Source organism: Sinocyclocheilus grahami, unplaced genomic scaffold (genome assembly GCF_001515645.1).
Source record: "Sinocyclocheilus grahami isolate Dianchi unplaced genomic scaffold, SAMN03320097.WGS_v1.1 scaffold46.1, whole genome shotgun sequence".
Taxonomy (NCBI): Eukaryota; Metazoa; Chordata; class Actinopteri; order Cypriniformes; family Cyprinidae; genus Sinocyclocheilus; species Sinocyclocheilus grahami.
Window position 1 is genome coordinate 544,421 of NW_015505225.1, and position 16,816 is coordinate 561,236.

Consider the following 16,816-nt stretch of genomic DNA (forward strand, 5'->3'; position numbering starts at 1 on the left):
TCTAAATAAGAAATAAGCACTAGTAAAACCCGGAACAAGCACTTGTACCAACTAATCCTACTAACCAGAAGTACTGTAAATAGTTGATATCTGAACCACTCTAGTGAAAATTAACCTAAGGTTTTATTATAGTAAAGGTTTAGTAACTATGGATTTTTGGAGTATTGATTATCATTTGTATAACCACAGTTTTACTACAAATACCATGGTTAAACTATGGTTAGTGTAGCAAAACCATGGTTAATTTGTGGTCACCATAGTTTAACTAACAAATTAACCATGGCTTTGGTTCTGTTTTTTTTTAGCTTGTTTGTTTTATTTGTAGTAAAACCATTGTTAATTTTTGTAAGGGCACTTAGGGCACAGATCCCGATAGAACTCAATAATGATTAAATCTATACTTGTCAGAACTGGGATGTCTAGAATCCAATGAATAGTTGTGCCACTAAAACATAGCAGTTGCAATTGTATTAGTATTAACTGAAATAAGTACTAATAACATAACAGTAGATTTTAACTAGCAAAAAGCTACAAATGTTAAAACAGCTTGCCATAAGCGACTCTCACACCATGCTCCAACACAGGAGCGTTTCCCATGTAAGCCAGGAAAACTACTAAATGAAGCTGAAAACAGTCTTTTTAAGAACACCAACACCAGCTAGCAAAAAGCTACAAATGTTAAAACAGCTTGCCATAAGCGACTCTCACACCATGCTCCAACACAGGAGCGTTTCCCCATGTAAGCCAGGAAAACTACTAAATGAAGCTGAAAACAGTCTTTTTAAGAACACCAACACCACATTAAACCACTCGACAAAATGGCAATGCCAGTATAAGATTTCAGAGAGAACTAAAGATGACCTGTTTAGAGACGAATTAGACAGTGCGTGCTAATGTCATTCCATAAAGTCAATGCAATTGTGCTGTTATTCTGCAATGCGTGCGTTCTTTGTTTTAAGTCTACGTTAAACATGTGCATTAAATATACATAAGGACTATTTTATATTCATTTAACCGCTTTCAGATCACCAGCATGTAATACTGACTTCTGGTTGTGAGATACGGACTTGCGTCCCTCTCATCAGCAGCACTAGGGTACTGTACTTTTCTCCAGCTAAACAACCAAAAACACCATCCAGAACAGTCAAACGTGCCGAAGTACTCCTCACATGATAGCTTTTACCATGTAGACAATTGCAGATCAACTATGAGAGCTTTGAGAGTAGTGCATCACTGTCGTGCGCAAGTGTTACATATGTTGTTTACACACTGCTCTCGCTTCGATACTAAACATAAGCTTTCATACATACTCCGCTTGTCTTACCTTTATGCAGAAACGTTGCGAAAATCACGTAGAAAAAGAGTGAAATAGAGTGAGATCCGAGTCCCGAGATCGCCATGTTGAACACCTGCTTCAGACTGGCGGCGCTAAATCACCTAGAGACGCTCGCAGGATCATGAGATGCGGAGAATCGGGAGGGAGTAAACACTCGCACGCACGCACGCACGCACGCACGCAAGCAGACACAAACGAGCGCGAGCGCACAAAGTAGGCTATGCAATTCTACTGCTAACATGTCGCCTGTCAATTAATTACAGAAAGTGTCTGTTTCGTTCAAACTGCGCGAAATATTACTTTTGTTGAATTATCCCTTCATATTATTTTGATTTACGTGAAGGTGTACAGTACAAACAAACCCTGACAGGATTATCAGAACGCTAACATAAAGTTCTTAATCAGCTTTTAATATATTTTTAAACTATCTATCTGTCTACCTTGCTCATAACGCCAAGGTGAGTAAAACATTAATAAAAAACTAATACCAATGAACAAATTTGCTTAGAATGGATTTACAATATTTAAATTTTTGTGCTTTCATTTGAACAAAATGAATCATTTGGGCGGTGTGTGTGTGTGTGTGCGTGCGTGCGTGTGTGCATTAAGCCTTTCTCTATCGCATCACAGTGTTTCACACACAAACAGCGTCCCCTATGTTCATGAGCGAGGCAGAGCAGCCTCAACACAACCCGATATCAGAGGTGATATTTAAACTGTTGTTTTATTAGCTCCTCACCATTATGGCATATTAAGACAAAACATATTTGAAATATAGATCCAGACACAATAAACATCGAAAGCTTTTAAAAGAAGCACATAAGTGACCGCAAAATACAGCGATGTCATTGCAGTTGTCCAGCTGCCCACCCATAAATCACACAGAATACTCATCCATCTGTGTATGAGTATTTGTAGTGATTTATGAGTGCAATCATTTTGTTGCATTCCATTGCATTAACCCGTCAGTCATCTTCAGTTAGCAAAATGCAAATGAACTCCTGAGTATCCTGCATTTCACTTTCTTTGGTGGAGCTGACCGTTAGTCTAAATTTATTTGAAATGTCTTCTCTACAATTTGGTGACAGTTTACATTACATTTTGCATATATATTACTACAGTTAACTGTAATAGCAAAATGAACAGTTGATTTTCACAGGTGATTCCATAAAATAATTACACATTAAGCACACGTTGTTCGTTTATTTAGTAGGGCTACTTGCTAATTTATTACACTCTAACATAATCAATTTTACCTTCATCCTACAAAGCTCAAAGAAAATTGAAATAATTAAATGAATAGTTCACCTAAAAATGAAAATTTGAAATGGTTTAAAGTTTAAAATGTCTTAATGGTGTATTTGTTTATTACAAACATGCATATTTTTGCTTCAAGTCAAGTCAAGTCACCTTTATTTATAATAGCGCTTTTAACGATACAGATTGTGTCAAAGCAACTTTACAGTATTAAATAGGAAAATAGTGTGTCAATAATGCAAAATTACCATTGTAAACACTCAATTTTCACAGGATGTTAATTGATGGACTGGAGTCGTGTGGTTGTGGATTATTGTGATGTTTTTATCAGCTGTTTGGACTCCCATTATGACGGCACCCATTTAATTCCATTGGTGAACAAGTGATGCAATGCTACATTTCTACAACTTTGTTCGGATGAATGAACAAACTGGTCTACATCTTGGATGACCTGAGGGTGTTTTTAATTTATGGCTGAACTATTCCTTATCATTTATTCCCTAATATTAAAATAATATTGTTAAAACCTGTACTGTTCCACAGGCTTTCAGTATTTATAATTAGAAGTAAGCTGTAAACAAAAAACAAACCAACTTTCTTTGGCCACTAATTTGTTTTCTGGACATGGTAGTGTCACGTTTATTTTTCTGTTCTACCTGCCTTGACCTAGTTTTCCTGTGTTCCTTGATTAGTTCATTTGGTTCCACCTGTGTTTATTCATTATCTTGTTTGTCTTTGCTCATTTAAGCCCTGTGTTCTCCCAAGTTCCTTTGTCCTTTATTAGTTTGCGTTTAGGTGATTGTGGTTGTCCTTTCTCTTGAGCGGCTGTTTGAATTAAAGACTGTTTGGTGGATTACTCCTGTGTCGTGCGCTTGTCTACAGCCACAATCCGTGACAGAATACAGTACCATAAACAAGATGGGCTGAGGACCAGCTGTGGTGCCTGTGGCAAGGTGGTCGGCCTTTGGAGAGGTATGTCGAGGAATTTATCGAGTTTTCCTATCCGTTGAACTGACCTGATGCTTTACTATGCGCCTGTTTTCAGTTGGGACTGGACGAGAATAACATTCGCTGTAGTTCTCCCATGTGTGATTTCTCTTTGGTCGAGTTAATCAGTCTCATCCTGTATTTAAATGGCTCTAACTTTGAGGTAGAGGAAGTTAGAAAAGATAAGAACCGTTCTCGTCCAGCCCCTACTGAGAACCAGTACTGAGCTCACTCCTGGCCAATGGCTCCGGCCACCCCTATCCTTCTGTTTCTCCCCGAGCCCGTAGGTGGCCATTCAACAGCACTGGGATGCACCTGAGACCCAAAGTGGCAGATCCTGCATATATATCTTCTGCGATACAGTCACGGCGATCATACCAGAGCCTCCGGATCTTCCAGACACCGCCAAAGAGGCCATCTCCAAGCAGGGGCGCCGCTAGCAATTTTGGGCCCTATGAAAGAATATGAAGTTGGGCCCCCTACCACGCCAAACATACACTGTATTGGGACACCCCCTTCTAAGGAACAGGTTTGACTACTTTAGTAGTTTCTATGAGTACAAATCTTCAAAAAGTTTAAGCATAATGATATTCTAGCGAATTGTGTGCTTCTTATTTTATGCCAATAGTTTGAACGGGACCCTTTTCTATTCTAAAACAACAATGCCTCTATGTATAAGGCAAGGTTAAGAAAAGAAAAGAAAAAGATTGATTCAGTCAGTGTGGAAGAACTTGACTGGTCTGCATAAAGCCAAGTCCTAATCCCAGCTGAACATCTCTGGTGTGACTTTAAATGAAGACCTTGAGCCAAAAACTCATCACCAAACACCAATGACTTGTACATATACTATTTGGACAAATGTATTGGGACACCACCTTCTTTAGAACAGAAAAAGGCACTTCCAGAACTGTGGCATCAAAGGGAACATGGAAACCTAATTAATGTATTTAAAAATTGTATTTCTATCATTGTTGCCACAGTTTTGGAAGTCTAAAAGGATTGTACGCATATGTACAAGTCATTGGTGTTTGGTGATGAGTTTTTGGCTCAAGGTCTTCATTTAAAGTCACACCAGAGGTGTTCAGCTGGGATTAGGACTTGGCTTTCTGCAGACCAGTCAAGTTCTTCCACTGACTGAATCAAGGTTTTTTTTTTTTTTTTTAAACCTTGCCTTATACACGGGCATTGTTTTAGAATAGAAAAGGGTCCTGTTCAAACTATTGGTATAAAATTTAAAAGCGCACAATTCCCTAGAATATCATTATATGCTTAAACTTTAAGATTTGTACTCCTGGAAATTACTAAAGTAGTCAAACCTGTTCATTAGAAGGGGGGAGGGGGTCCCAATACTTTTGGCAATTACAGTGTACAAGCCAACCTTGCAATTCAGAATCTTTGTCTGCAATTTAATATTGACCTATTACTTTTGCTATTGCTTTTGACCATTAGGTATCAGTAACATAATTCATTCAGAACCTGTTCTATGGACAGACTTTCTGTACCACACAATTCTGCTGACATGGAATGAGTTTGACTGCTTAATCCGTTATATTAATAGAAATGCTTCACTGGGGCAAACAAAAAAATCCTAAACTAATAAATGGGATACCCCATAGCAGCATTTCCAGCAGTATCCAACATTTCTTACTCAGCTAAATGTGACCTATTAGCTTAACCGCTGTATTCTTTATTTGCTAGCTATTTATGCGCACACAGCATACAATGTTAAAAATGTTCTACGTTATGAACCTTAACCCAAAAACCTTTAGCTTCATACACTGTAGATAATTGTGACCCTGCCTGTGGAAACCCAGCTAAAGCTTTTTTTTTTTAAATTTTAAACAGTGGATGAGTAATTCACTCCTTGATTTGCTTAAAGGTCTCCTTTGAGATCTTTTTGACAGACATGTTTATTGTGTATTATTTTCAATGTGTTTTTCTAAATTTAGTGTGGCAAAATAGACGCACAGCCGTAATTCGCGTGCGGGGTATGTGGTTGCCATGACAACCTCACGTGCTTCCTGCTGCTGCTCTATGTAATCAGTGTGAATTTGTAGATTTTTCTATAGCAAAACTAAAATTCTACTGACCAAATCGTCCGGCTCTGTTTGCCACCCCTCGAACTCGAAGACATCTCTAATTTGACAGTTTACCATCTGATCTCACTCAGTGACTCAGGACTCTTTTGTCCCGTCCTCTACGTAGGACGGGACAAAACCATGCACTGAATGGGGGGAGATCATTTTGCTGAAAATGCAGAAATAAGCTGTAATTTTGTTTTATTTGTAACTCTTTGGTAGATGCATTTATCATTTCTATTACACTACTACTACTACTACTACTGTTACTACTTATAGTACAGATCTCTGGGGGCCCCAAAAGTGCGTGGTCCTTTAGAATCGTCCTAACTTTCGCCCCCTTAGCGGCGCCCCTGTCTCCGAGACACCTATTCCTGCACCTCGCTGATCCGCCCTGGAGGCCTTCCTTGTCTCCGCCCTGTTCCTGCCCTGCACCAGCCTTCAGGGCGCCTGCTCCCCATCCCTGGTGGAACGGTTACGATGGGGCGATATGTCACGTTTATGTTTCTGTTCTACCTGCCTTGACCTAGTTTTTCTGTGTTCCTTGATTTAGTTCATTTGGTTCCACCTGTGTCTATTCATTATCTCATTTGTCTTTGCTCATTTAAGCCCTGTGTTCTCCTGAGTTCCTTTGTCCTGTATTAGTTTGCGCTTAGGTGTTTGGTTGTCCTTTTTTCTCCTGGTTATTCTTCTGAGTTTCTGTTTGAATTAAAGACTGTTTGGTGGATTACTCCTGCGTCGTGCGCTTGCCTACAGCCACAATCCGTGATGGTAGATTGGTAATACCATGGTATACTTTGAAGTAATATGCAAATAGCATTATTATAATTGTTATAATCATTCAGAATAATATGTGAAGTATTTCCATCTGATATATAACATTTTGTTGAATACTCAAACTTTACAAGTTGTTTAAGTGACTTGTAGCTCTTCCCAGAGGATGTCAAAATGTTTCTGCTCCGCACCTCTAAATAAACACTAATTTAATGAAGTGTATCCCAAGGTTGCAACCAAAGTTTTTTTTTTTTTACCCAACAGTTGCTCTCAAGAATTATGAATGGGCTGAATCATTAATTACATTGACAAATACTTATTCAACAATACTTCTCTGGAACCAAGTGAGGCAAACCTATCCATATAAATAGCCTTATTCACAGTGGACCTGAGAGACCAAAGCCTAGAAGACTTAGCGGTTTAAATCTTGAATGTAATCGAATTCTTAACTAAAGAATTGCAGCATATAGCTGTGTGCTAGGAGCGGCCTAAAAAAGGAAACTAGGGAAAAATAAACTGAAAATTACCGCAGAGAAGTGCAGGGATTGGAACAGTGTAGTGTATTATCTGCCCTGTCTGTATTGCCATGGCATTCTGTCTGCTCGGTTACTGGTACTGCCATCTAATTGCTCAATCTATTTGCATCTTTTTTCCAAGTGTTTCATGTCAATCCTCATTCTACGGCAGACACAGATAGCATTTAGAACCAAATTTTAATCTCCCAGCCCGTTTTCTTTGCAATGATTGAATTCCACGCATCAAATTCACTTTTGATATCATTATCCGTGGCAGGCTGCCAGCTCTAACGTTCTTAAAGGTAGCAAATGCTACAGCGAGATATTGTATAACAGCATGATAACAAGCTTTGGGTAATGCCTGTCCGAGCTGTTGTATGTGACACGGTAGTAGAACTGTTTTTTGCATCCCTGGCTTCATTTTTAATCAATACAATTCAGTTTCCAACCACAGTAAAAGGCTTGCTGAGGATTCGACTGTCTAGTTTATAAAGCGGATAGTTCAGACTCAGAATTCTGATTTACAGTCTTTATTAATGAACAGAGCTGCGACGTTGTTTGGCAACCGTAAACCGCATACAGTAACACTAATGATCCATTTGAATCAGGATAATAATTTATTCCCCCCAATAAATAATACATTTAGCCTAATAGTTTATTGAATGTTGGCGTCACATACTTAGCATTATTCTCATTATGATAACCTCTGATAACATTAAATATGTATCACAAATATTAAAATTAAATTGTGTAAATAAAAAAAAAACAATCATTTAAGTGCTTAATTGGATTTGAATTTAGGCATCACAACATTGTAATGTACCGTTTAAAAAAAAATTTAAGATTTACTAAAGACAATTCTAATAAATAATTATTTGCTAAAGGTAATAATTGTATTTAATAATTACACATTAAGGTTAACTTAATGTGAGCTTTAGATTATGGCAACGGTGCATAGTAAAAAAAAAAATAGACTAAAAATGCTACAAAAATGTCAGAACCTTTTTCAGTGCACCTTTGCCATCATCCAAAAGTCACATTAAGTTAAAAAAAAGAAAAGAAAATTATTAATTACAACGAGTAGCTTTAGAAAACTATTATTATAATTATCTTTAGCAAATCTTAAAATTATTAATGAGTTAGCTGCAAGTTACCATACCATATATGGTGAAAAACTGTAAATGGTTGGACATGGTATATGTAATTTTACTGTAAAATACTTTCAAAGTTATTCATTAAAACTAAAAATTATATAATTTATGGTAATAAAAACAATGAAAGAACATTCCAGAACTCCTTGTGTGACACAGCACAACTGATTATATATTATATAAAAAGTTTTGTTTCTTATTTTTGTTGTCAATAATGTATATTTGGGTGTTTTGTGTTACATTTTCTATAATATATATAATGTTTTTGCATTGTTTGTGTCATGTGTTACCTTGATAGTGTTTTCTTGTCTGCATAACCCTATGCACCATCTATAATAAAACAATATTAATTAAACGATCAATAGTCATATATAGTTTGTATATATGAATCTTTGCGATGTTTTATTAGGGCTGGACAATAATTCAATATCAATATGTATCGGGATATAATTATTTTCAATAACGGTGATATGATTTTTAAACATTTCCGATATTTCGATATACATTACCAGTGTTTCCCATACATTGATTTCTTTGTGGCGTTTGACTTCGTTGAATAAAAATGAGCACAGCATGTTTCAAAATCAAAACACGTCGCGGGTGTTTTATATGAATGTATCTCTGAAGGGAACCGACTGTCTTCAGAGCCTATAGTTGGAAGTAAAAAATATTAATATTAATAAGGAGAGTCTGAGATTTATTTGACAGTGATTTCACATTTCTTGTTTGTATGAAGGTTAAATACCAATAAAAGATGAACATGTATTTATTTGCGCCATTTTTTTTCCTAAAATATTATATTTTACATTAATAATTATATAAATATTATACAAATGAATTTTTCATAAGTTTGTAGGTACAGACATCTGTTGTGGCCGTTCTTGGCCGTTTTTATGAGGCTTTTTAATAGTGTTCATATCGATATCGGAATTATATCGTATCGACCGAAATTAAGAAATATATCGTGATATAAATTTTGCCCATATCGTCCAGCCCTATGTTTTATGAACCGGCCACTTACGATTCATCATGTGGTTTCTATTAAACCTCCTGTGTTATCATGGTGGTCATCTGTACATTTGAAAGTAAACATTTTGGTATATTAACATTACATCACTTTATTATATACTGCAAAACATACTGGCACCATTATGCCATAATACCGAAAACACTGTCACAGTACTTTTAATGGTGAATTTCTAAGGCATTTTTAGTGTAATCTGAAATGCGTAGGTAAATGAGCATGAACAATTAAATATCAATGATACTGACTTAAAAAAAAAATTATAATAGTGATTGATAATGGTGCCACTATATCAGGCTACTTTGGAAATGTAATAGGTTATAGATTACAAGTTACCCTATTTAAAATTTAATAAGTAGTGTAACTATTTCCATTACTTTATTAAAGTAATGTAACCGATTATATTTGATTACTTTTCAAAATTTCTAACAAATGTTTTTAACTGTTACTCATTTTGAAACATTTAAAGCAGACAGGGTTAACTTTACAGTAGTACTTAACACTGATTACTGTCAGACTTTCAAATTCCTTCATCGAATTAAGATTATAATAATTTAATTTGAAAGCACAGCCACCACAAAATCAGACTTTAGCACTTCTTTTAACATTGAGATCATTCTGAGGAAAGGAAAACACTGGCATCTAACAATGCCTTGGGGTGGGGGGACAAAAAACAATGAATCTAAAAAAAATAAAGCATACAGTATGCATAAACCCAAATAGGAAATAAAACAGTTATTGAATAAACGTGTCCTTTTCTGGGTCCTAAACTCCTGAAACATTGGTGTCTCATGGGAAAAGAAATCAATCATATCTGTATGTGTGTGGAAAATATTCAGATGTAACCCCCTTTGTAATTGTTAACTTTTTCATAAGTAACTGTAATTTACACGTTTTATTTCTCAGTAACTATAACAGATTACAGTTACATTTATTTTGTAATTAATTTATGTAATTCCGTTACATCTAACTAGTTACTCCCCAACACTGACTATATCGCACATGCCTAACTCTGACACGTTCAGAGCTCTCTTCAAGAAAACAGTCCATTCAGACAGTTGGTTTTCTACGAATTTTTCCATCTTTCTAGGTCCAACATAAATCATACAAAACAAGGAAATGTGGGAGATGGTATATTGGATGATTGTAGCTTCCCTGTAGTGCAGGCTGGTCACAGCTCAGCCTGATCCCTGTAGCACATAAGAGCACTGAACCGCAAATCCTATCCACTGGTGAGCCCGTGTATGTGTGTGTATTTGTGTGTGCAGGTTGACCGCTGTGTGCCATTGAACTCTCCGGGGAACCACAGGAGGAACAGAGAGCCAAGACAGTTGAATTCCCTTTGTTTTGCCTTGAGGCTACGGCCGTAATGAATGCTGACAAAACTCATAAATTCCTCATACTGGGGTGCCACATATTTCCTCTAGCCCAATGGTATCAGCGCAATGGCAGCGGCAGATTTAAAAGGCATTAAGCAATTTATCAGACCTCCACGATAGATGTGGAAGCATGCATCAAAAGAACACAAAGCATTCTGGGCTGTTTCAAATCACCGCTTCAGATCATCCTTGCTTACAGAGTTCTCTATCAAAAATATTACTACGTAGAAAGAACAGTTCACAGTGTCTGGGGACCTCTCTGTTGAGATACTCTGTCGAAAAGACTGATTAAATGTGATTCTGCGGTGCATATAAACAGGTTTTTCAGAAAAACTAGGAGTTGCATCACCAAGGTCATGGGTTCGATTCCCAGGGAATATGAAACTGAAAAAAATGTAAGCTTTGAATACACTTACAAGATCCTTTGGATAAAAGCGTCAGCTGAATGCATAACTGCATAAATGTAAAACACAAATAAGATCACTTGTAGATTGCTTAAAGGGATAGTTCACCCAAAAATGAAAATGTTGTCATTAATTACTCACCCTCATGTCGTTCCAAACCCGTAAGACTTCCGTTCATCTTCGGAACACAAATTAAGATATTTTTGATGGAATCTGAGAGCTCTCTGACCCTCCCATAGACAGTAAGGGTCCTTACACGATCAAGGCCCAGAAACGTAGTAAGGACATCGGTAAAATAATCCATGTGACATCAGGGGTTCAACCGTCATTTTACAAAGTTACGAGAATACTTTTTTGCATGCAAAAGAAAAAAAAACTTTTTCAACAATTCGTCTCCTCTGCATCACCCTAGCGTCATTTTGGAGAGTATCCACTGAACGTAAATAGCGTAAGCTGTTTTGTGTCAGCTGTGCCACGCGGATACGTTGTTTTCGTTCAAATCAAAGCGTAAACAAAGTAAACAGCGTATCTGCGTGGCATATATAATATACTGTATATATATATATATATATATATATACATATATAAAGCTGGTAGACAGCACTTGACTTTCATATTTTGCTATATGTAACAAACATTTTGTTTTGATACAATATAAATATAAGTAATAGAAATGAATAAGTTTCATCATTTTGAATTAAGATGTATGGTTGGGTTTACTGTTCACAATATAATTCTTTTGTTTTATTTAGGCTATAACTTCTGTTTTGTTTTTCTGACTTGAATGTATGCCATGTTGTAATAATGATCTGACGTTCCAATATGCACTTGAAAGCAGCATAAGCACCACTAAATTTAACTAACTCAAACAAATCTCTTTCAGTACAAGCTCCAAATAGAACATAAGCATGCTCAATGCTAATGCATCAACATTTACTAATTCCTAGGAACTAGAAACCCACTGCCCAGTTTTAATGGAACAAAAGAGATAGATAATAGTCCCAGTATAGGCTCTCATTTTACAAAATAAATGGATTTAATACAATTAAATTATGGTCACAAAAGAAATTACGAATTGTTGCATTAGCTCATTTTAATCAAGTAAATTGAATGAGCAGGGGGGAAAAAACATGTCTTAAGTGTAATGTAATTAAGATGTCTTATAATACCTTGTTTTTGTCAAATTTGAAAGCAGCATCACATCATTTGCATCATTTGCAGAGAAGCCAATTCCAAAATGCACTGCCACTAGCTCTGTATAAAAAAAAAATCCACCTAAAATGGTAAAATAGAGAAACTGCTAAGTGATAAACTAACATTTTATAAGAAAAAAGTAGCTGTATTGCACACTGCAAAATTATTACTTCCCGACATACGTATATTCTGTTCTATTTTCTAGAATAATTAATATCAAACACAATGCATGTCATTTCCTGTAAGTCACATTGATGAAAAAGCATCTTCTTTTTTTGTACACAACATGCAGAACATATGTGTGTGTGTGTGTTCTAAAAAGGCGTTTACTTCAATCATGATGACCGTCTCAATGATAAACTACACCACATATTCATTGCCTGAGTGAAACGCAACCATTTCACTAGTTTTTTTTTTCTTTCCCCTGCTAACTGCAGTGTTGTATTAAAGTGCAGCACTCTGGCAGATACAGCGAGTAGTCATTCTCTGATGGAATAAAATAAACCACCGTGGCTGATCGTGATGCGTGCCCTCACGTCTTTATGATCCTGTCAGCTTCTCTTTCAAGATTGACTGAATGTAATATCTGTTATATATTTTCAGAAATCTGTCAACATCAAAGGCATCATGGTATTTATTGCCTTTATTTGTGTTTTCTTGCTATTCAGGGCTGTTATATTTTAGCATAGCTCAAGCAGTTATACTTGTCGAAATAGAAATAGGTTGTCCAATGCGTGTAGATATAAAACAGCACTGTTTTATAACAAAATACATAATACATTTTATTTACCGCTTGGCTAATTAGCTTTTGTTTAATTTATACGATGCCTCTAAATGGGTTTTGCCTGTAGGGGTATTTTTATGGATGTGCAAAGAATGATCTATTCAATGCTGGTGCTGCAGTCTTCTCTCTGCTGAAGAGGCAAGTGCAAGAAATACGCAAATGTTCTTGCTGTGAGTATTGATTTAACTGCGTTTTGTTAATATAAAAAAATTATCAAAAGTACACACTGAAGGATGACCCTGCCCTGTCAACTGAACAGCTTCAAAAAATACTTTTAGGTTTTAAGAATATAACCTAGATCACTGCTTCTTAGTTGGGTTCCAGTCTGTTCTGATAGGGCTGCAGACGGCAGTAGCAAAACAATTCTAAACTCAAGTAGTTAAATAAACGGGTTTATTAACTTTGAAAAAGGGACAATGCTTCCTATGTCTGTTGTTGTTGACATCAAAGGCTGCACGCAAAATGCTCATCCTCAAAAACCATAAGCAAAACTATAATGCAAAAGAAATAATGATCCAGTGACATTGAGAAATGAAGTCACATTATGATATATGAAGGGAAAATCTTTCCAATATATTTTGTTGGTGACATCAACAGCTGAGCGGCCAATGAACTCCAAGCTAAATCCCCATCCTCAAAAGCTATGAGCGAAACTACAAAAAGTCAAAGGAATAATGAACCAGTGACATGTGAAGTCACAATTATTTGCAATTGTGAAAAAGTTACAATTGCGATTATGACACCAGGTGCCACTTCTGTCTGCTAAGAACAGGAAACCGAAGGGCCTGTCCAAATACACACACTTGCGGTCTTGGTCACTTGAGAGTGCATGCATGCAACAGCAAGTAAGCAAGACTGTCCCAGGTCGTAATAATGTCAAAGCATAGCGCCTTTAATGCACACTAAATGCATAGCGGTATTCGAGACTATTTGTATCCCATCATGCATATGTCTCAGCTCGACTACTGTGGCGGAGACGAAGTAGCGCGGAAACCAAGGGGATTAATGTCAAAGGTCTTTATTCTTTCAAACAACAAGGAACACAGGCAGGATCACACACGCAGACTGAGGGGTTGACGAACAATTCCGGACAAGGGAGAATCGAACAGGCTGGAACACAAATTGTGCAGGTAAAGAGGGGCAGACAGGTGAGGAGGATAACTAATAATAAGACACACCTGGAAACCATGAACAGACAATGAAGACAGGAACAGGAAGGGAACCAAACATGGGCATAATGACACATGGAGCACGTGGGGGAAGAAAACACACACAGACACAAACAGAGTCTGACAGCATCATGTTCTGGAAATAAATTGTGAGATTTTTGCCGAGATCTTGCAAGATGTTGAGGAAACATTCCCAGTGTTAAAGTTAAATATTAATAACAATTCGATATTAAATATAATTTTGTAGTAAAAGGTAAGGTGTTGCACATTTTATTGGCGCAAAAATGAGTTAGTGTATTAGTACAATATTTGCAACTGCTTTTTATCACTTAATTAGAAGCACCTAAATTGTGTCATCCATTATAGGGACTTCTAAACAGACATTTAGACATTTATTTTAAAATGCAAAGTGTTGAAAATCAAAAAATATAGCTCTATAAACAGCATTTTACAACACTACGGCTGGAATGCACTACTTTCAATTCTATTCAATTGAAGTTTATTTGTATAGTGAGATTTGTATCAGCCTTACAGAACATTTTAAGTTTCTACATTATATTTAGGAGTAGGTTAATAGTGGTGACTATGGCAGAAATGTACAGTAAAAATCATGCAGTTAGTTACAAATTGCATGTAATTAAACAGACGGTGAATCCTATTAACTGCCATGCTTATGTGTTGCGATTAAACTTATAGCAAAATTGACTACTTGACTTTTAAAATATAAGCATCTAGACATCATACACTTATTGACTTTGTAAATCGTCACAGAGGAAAAACTGGCCATCATACACTAAATGACTGAGGATCACACTACCAGACATTCAAAACATGATGCAAGAACCCATCCTGCCTGGTATCAACAGTTCAGGCTGGTGGTGCTTGTAGAGTGGTGTGAGGCATATTTTCTTGGCACACTTCGGGCCCCTTAGTACCAGCTGAGCATTGTTTAAACCCCACAGCCTATGTATTATTGTTGACCATGTCCATCCCTTTATGGCCACAGTGTATCCATCTTGAGAAGGCTACTTCCAGCAGGATAACACACGTCACAAAGCTCAAATCATCTCAAACTGGGTTCTCAAACATGACAATGAGTTGACTATACTCAAATGGCTTTCAAAGTCACCAGATCTTTATGATGTTGTGGAATGAGAGATTTGCATCATGGATCCAATCCAGCAACCAGAATCTCTGAGGAATATTTCCAGCACCTTGTTGAATCCATGCAGTTCTGAACGCAAAAGGGGGCCCAACATGGTACTAGCAAGGTGTACCTACTAAAGTGGTAGGGAAGTGCATATAGTTTGTTTACTTTTGTATGATGAACAATTTTGGTCCTGTGTTGGGTTGCCACTTGGTGTCCACATGTCTAAAACAAATCCAGTTATACATGTCAAAATTAGATGACCTGAACAACCTTCTTGATTGAAATCAATGTCCATAAGTGACATCTGCAATCAGTGTAAGGGTCGGTCGGTGATTACAAACAAACATTTTTGGCTTGTGGTTTTGGTCCTTCTTTTATGCTGGACTGGTGTGTATTAATTATTCAGTTGTTATTTTGAACTGTGATATATACTGGGTGGACCAAAGTGTTTGTTTTTTATTTGAGAGGATTTTTTAAAACTGATGACCAAGTAACAATGCACACTGATTGGAGGGCTTTCGAGGTAATCATAAACAGGGCATTTCAGAGTCAGGCAGAGGAAGAAGAGGGTTCACCTAGCACACTTAGTGTGTCCCTTGATGATCATATAACCATAGATGCATTTTCAGTATGTGTAAGTTTCATAAAATGACATACACGAGAGAGTGCCATGGCAATATTGCAATAAAATCTTTCAAGCTAAATTTTTTCCCCAGTGCATTGCCAACTCCAAACTCTAAGTTTCTGTTTCAGAGTTCATTAACTAATTTTAGAAGTGAAGTATAGAGTATTCAAATTCAAATTAAAGAGTGAGATTGTAAGGAATGTTAGGTATTTTTAATTGGATTAATTTGCATAAGAAAATTAGTTTTATGTATCATCAAACATCATAATTCATAATTACTTTACCATTCTTTCCTATGCCATATGTACCCTTGTATTTGCATAATATTAATTAGAGAAATGTTCTGTCACAAAGGGTCAGTTTAAATGAACATTGTTGAGCTTCTTGTCATTTAAATAGCAGGATAATTACCTATTGCTTGCTGGTCAATGACTATTTTAAGAAAGAAAGAAAAATCAATATTAGGCCTACAATACGACCTGAAGATTACACCAGCAGAAAAAGGTTCTGGCATTATGACGCTCTGCACTGTTTGTAGGCCAGTAGTTAGCAGTGACAGTGATGCGTAAATAAAGTTTAGAGCAACGATACTGCATTCTGGGTACATGGAAAGTGAAAGCAGTAAATGTCCTGGCTTGTCAGTAGTGGAGATTGTACCAGAGAGACTTCAAGTATAAACCAGTGTTTAAAAAAAAGCTCTATTTGATTCGAGTGAAGATTCAGCTCCAAAACGAGGCTGCAATAACAAATGTTTTGTGGGACAGGGAACAATGGTTCTGAGGAATTGAAAGTGCACTTTATAGTCCGCTCAACAGATTTGGTCAAAGGCAGTAGATAACATTCAGAAAGCGGAGCCATCACTCCAATGTCCATCAAAAGGTGTGTCTACCCTCAAAGAGAGCACAACCGGGTTTGAAGAATGCATTCCCTAGACAGCAATGAAGCCTGCTATGGTTAGTGTTTTTTTTTTAGATCCTCTTTTCTAAAAT

At 36.6% G+C, this 16,816-nt stretch overlaps 1 protein-coding gene across 2 annotated transcripts in view; it reads right to left on the bottom strand.

The window, feature by feature from the left end:
- The window catches only part of cadm1b (cell adhesion molecule 1b), a 188,611-nt gene extending 187,159 nt beyond the window's left edge, over positions 1-1,452 (bottom strand). For both annotated transcript variants that reach the window (XM_016268471.1, XM_016268469.1), the window contains exon 1: positions 1,325-1,452. In XM_016268471.1, the coding sequence (XP_016123957.1) occupies positions 1,325-1,400 (76 nt within the window). In that variant the 5' untranslated portion in view covers positions 1,401-1,452. The remainder of the gene's footprint in view (positions 1-1,324) is intronic.
- Positions 1,453-16,816: the final 15,364 nt, after the last annotated feature.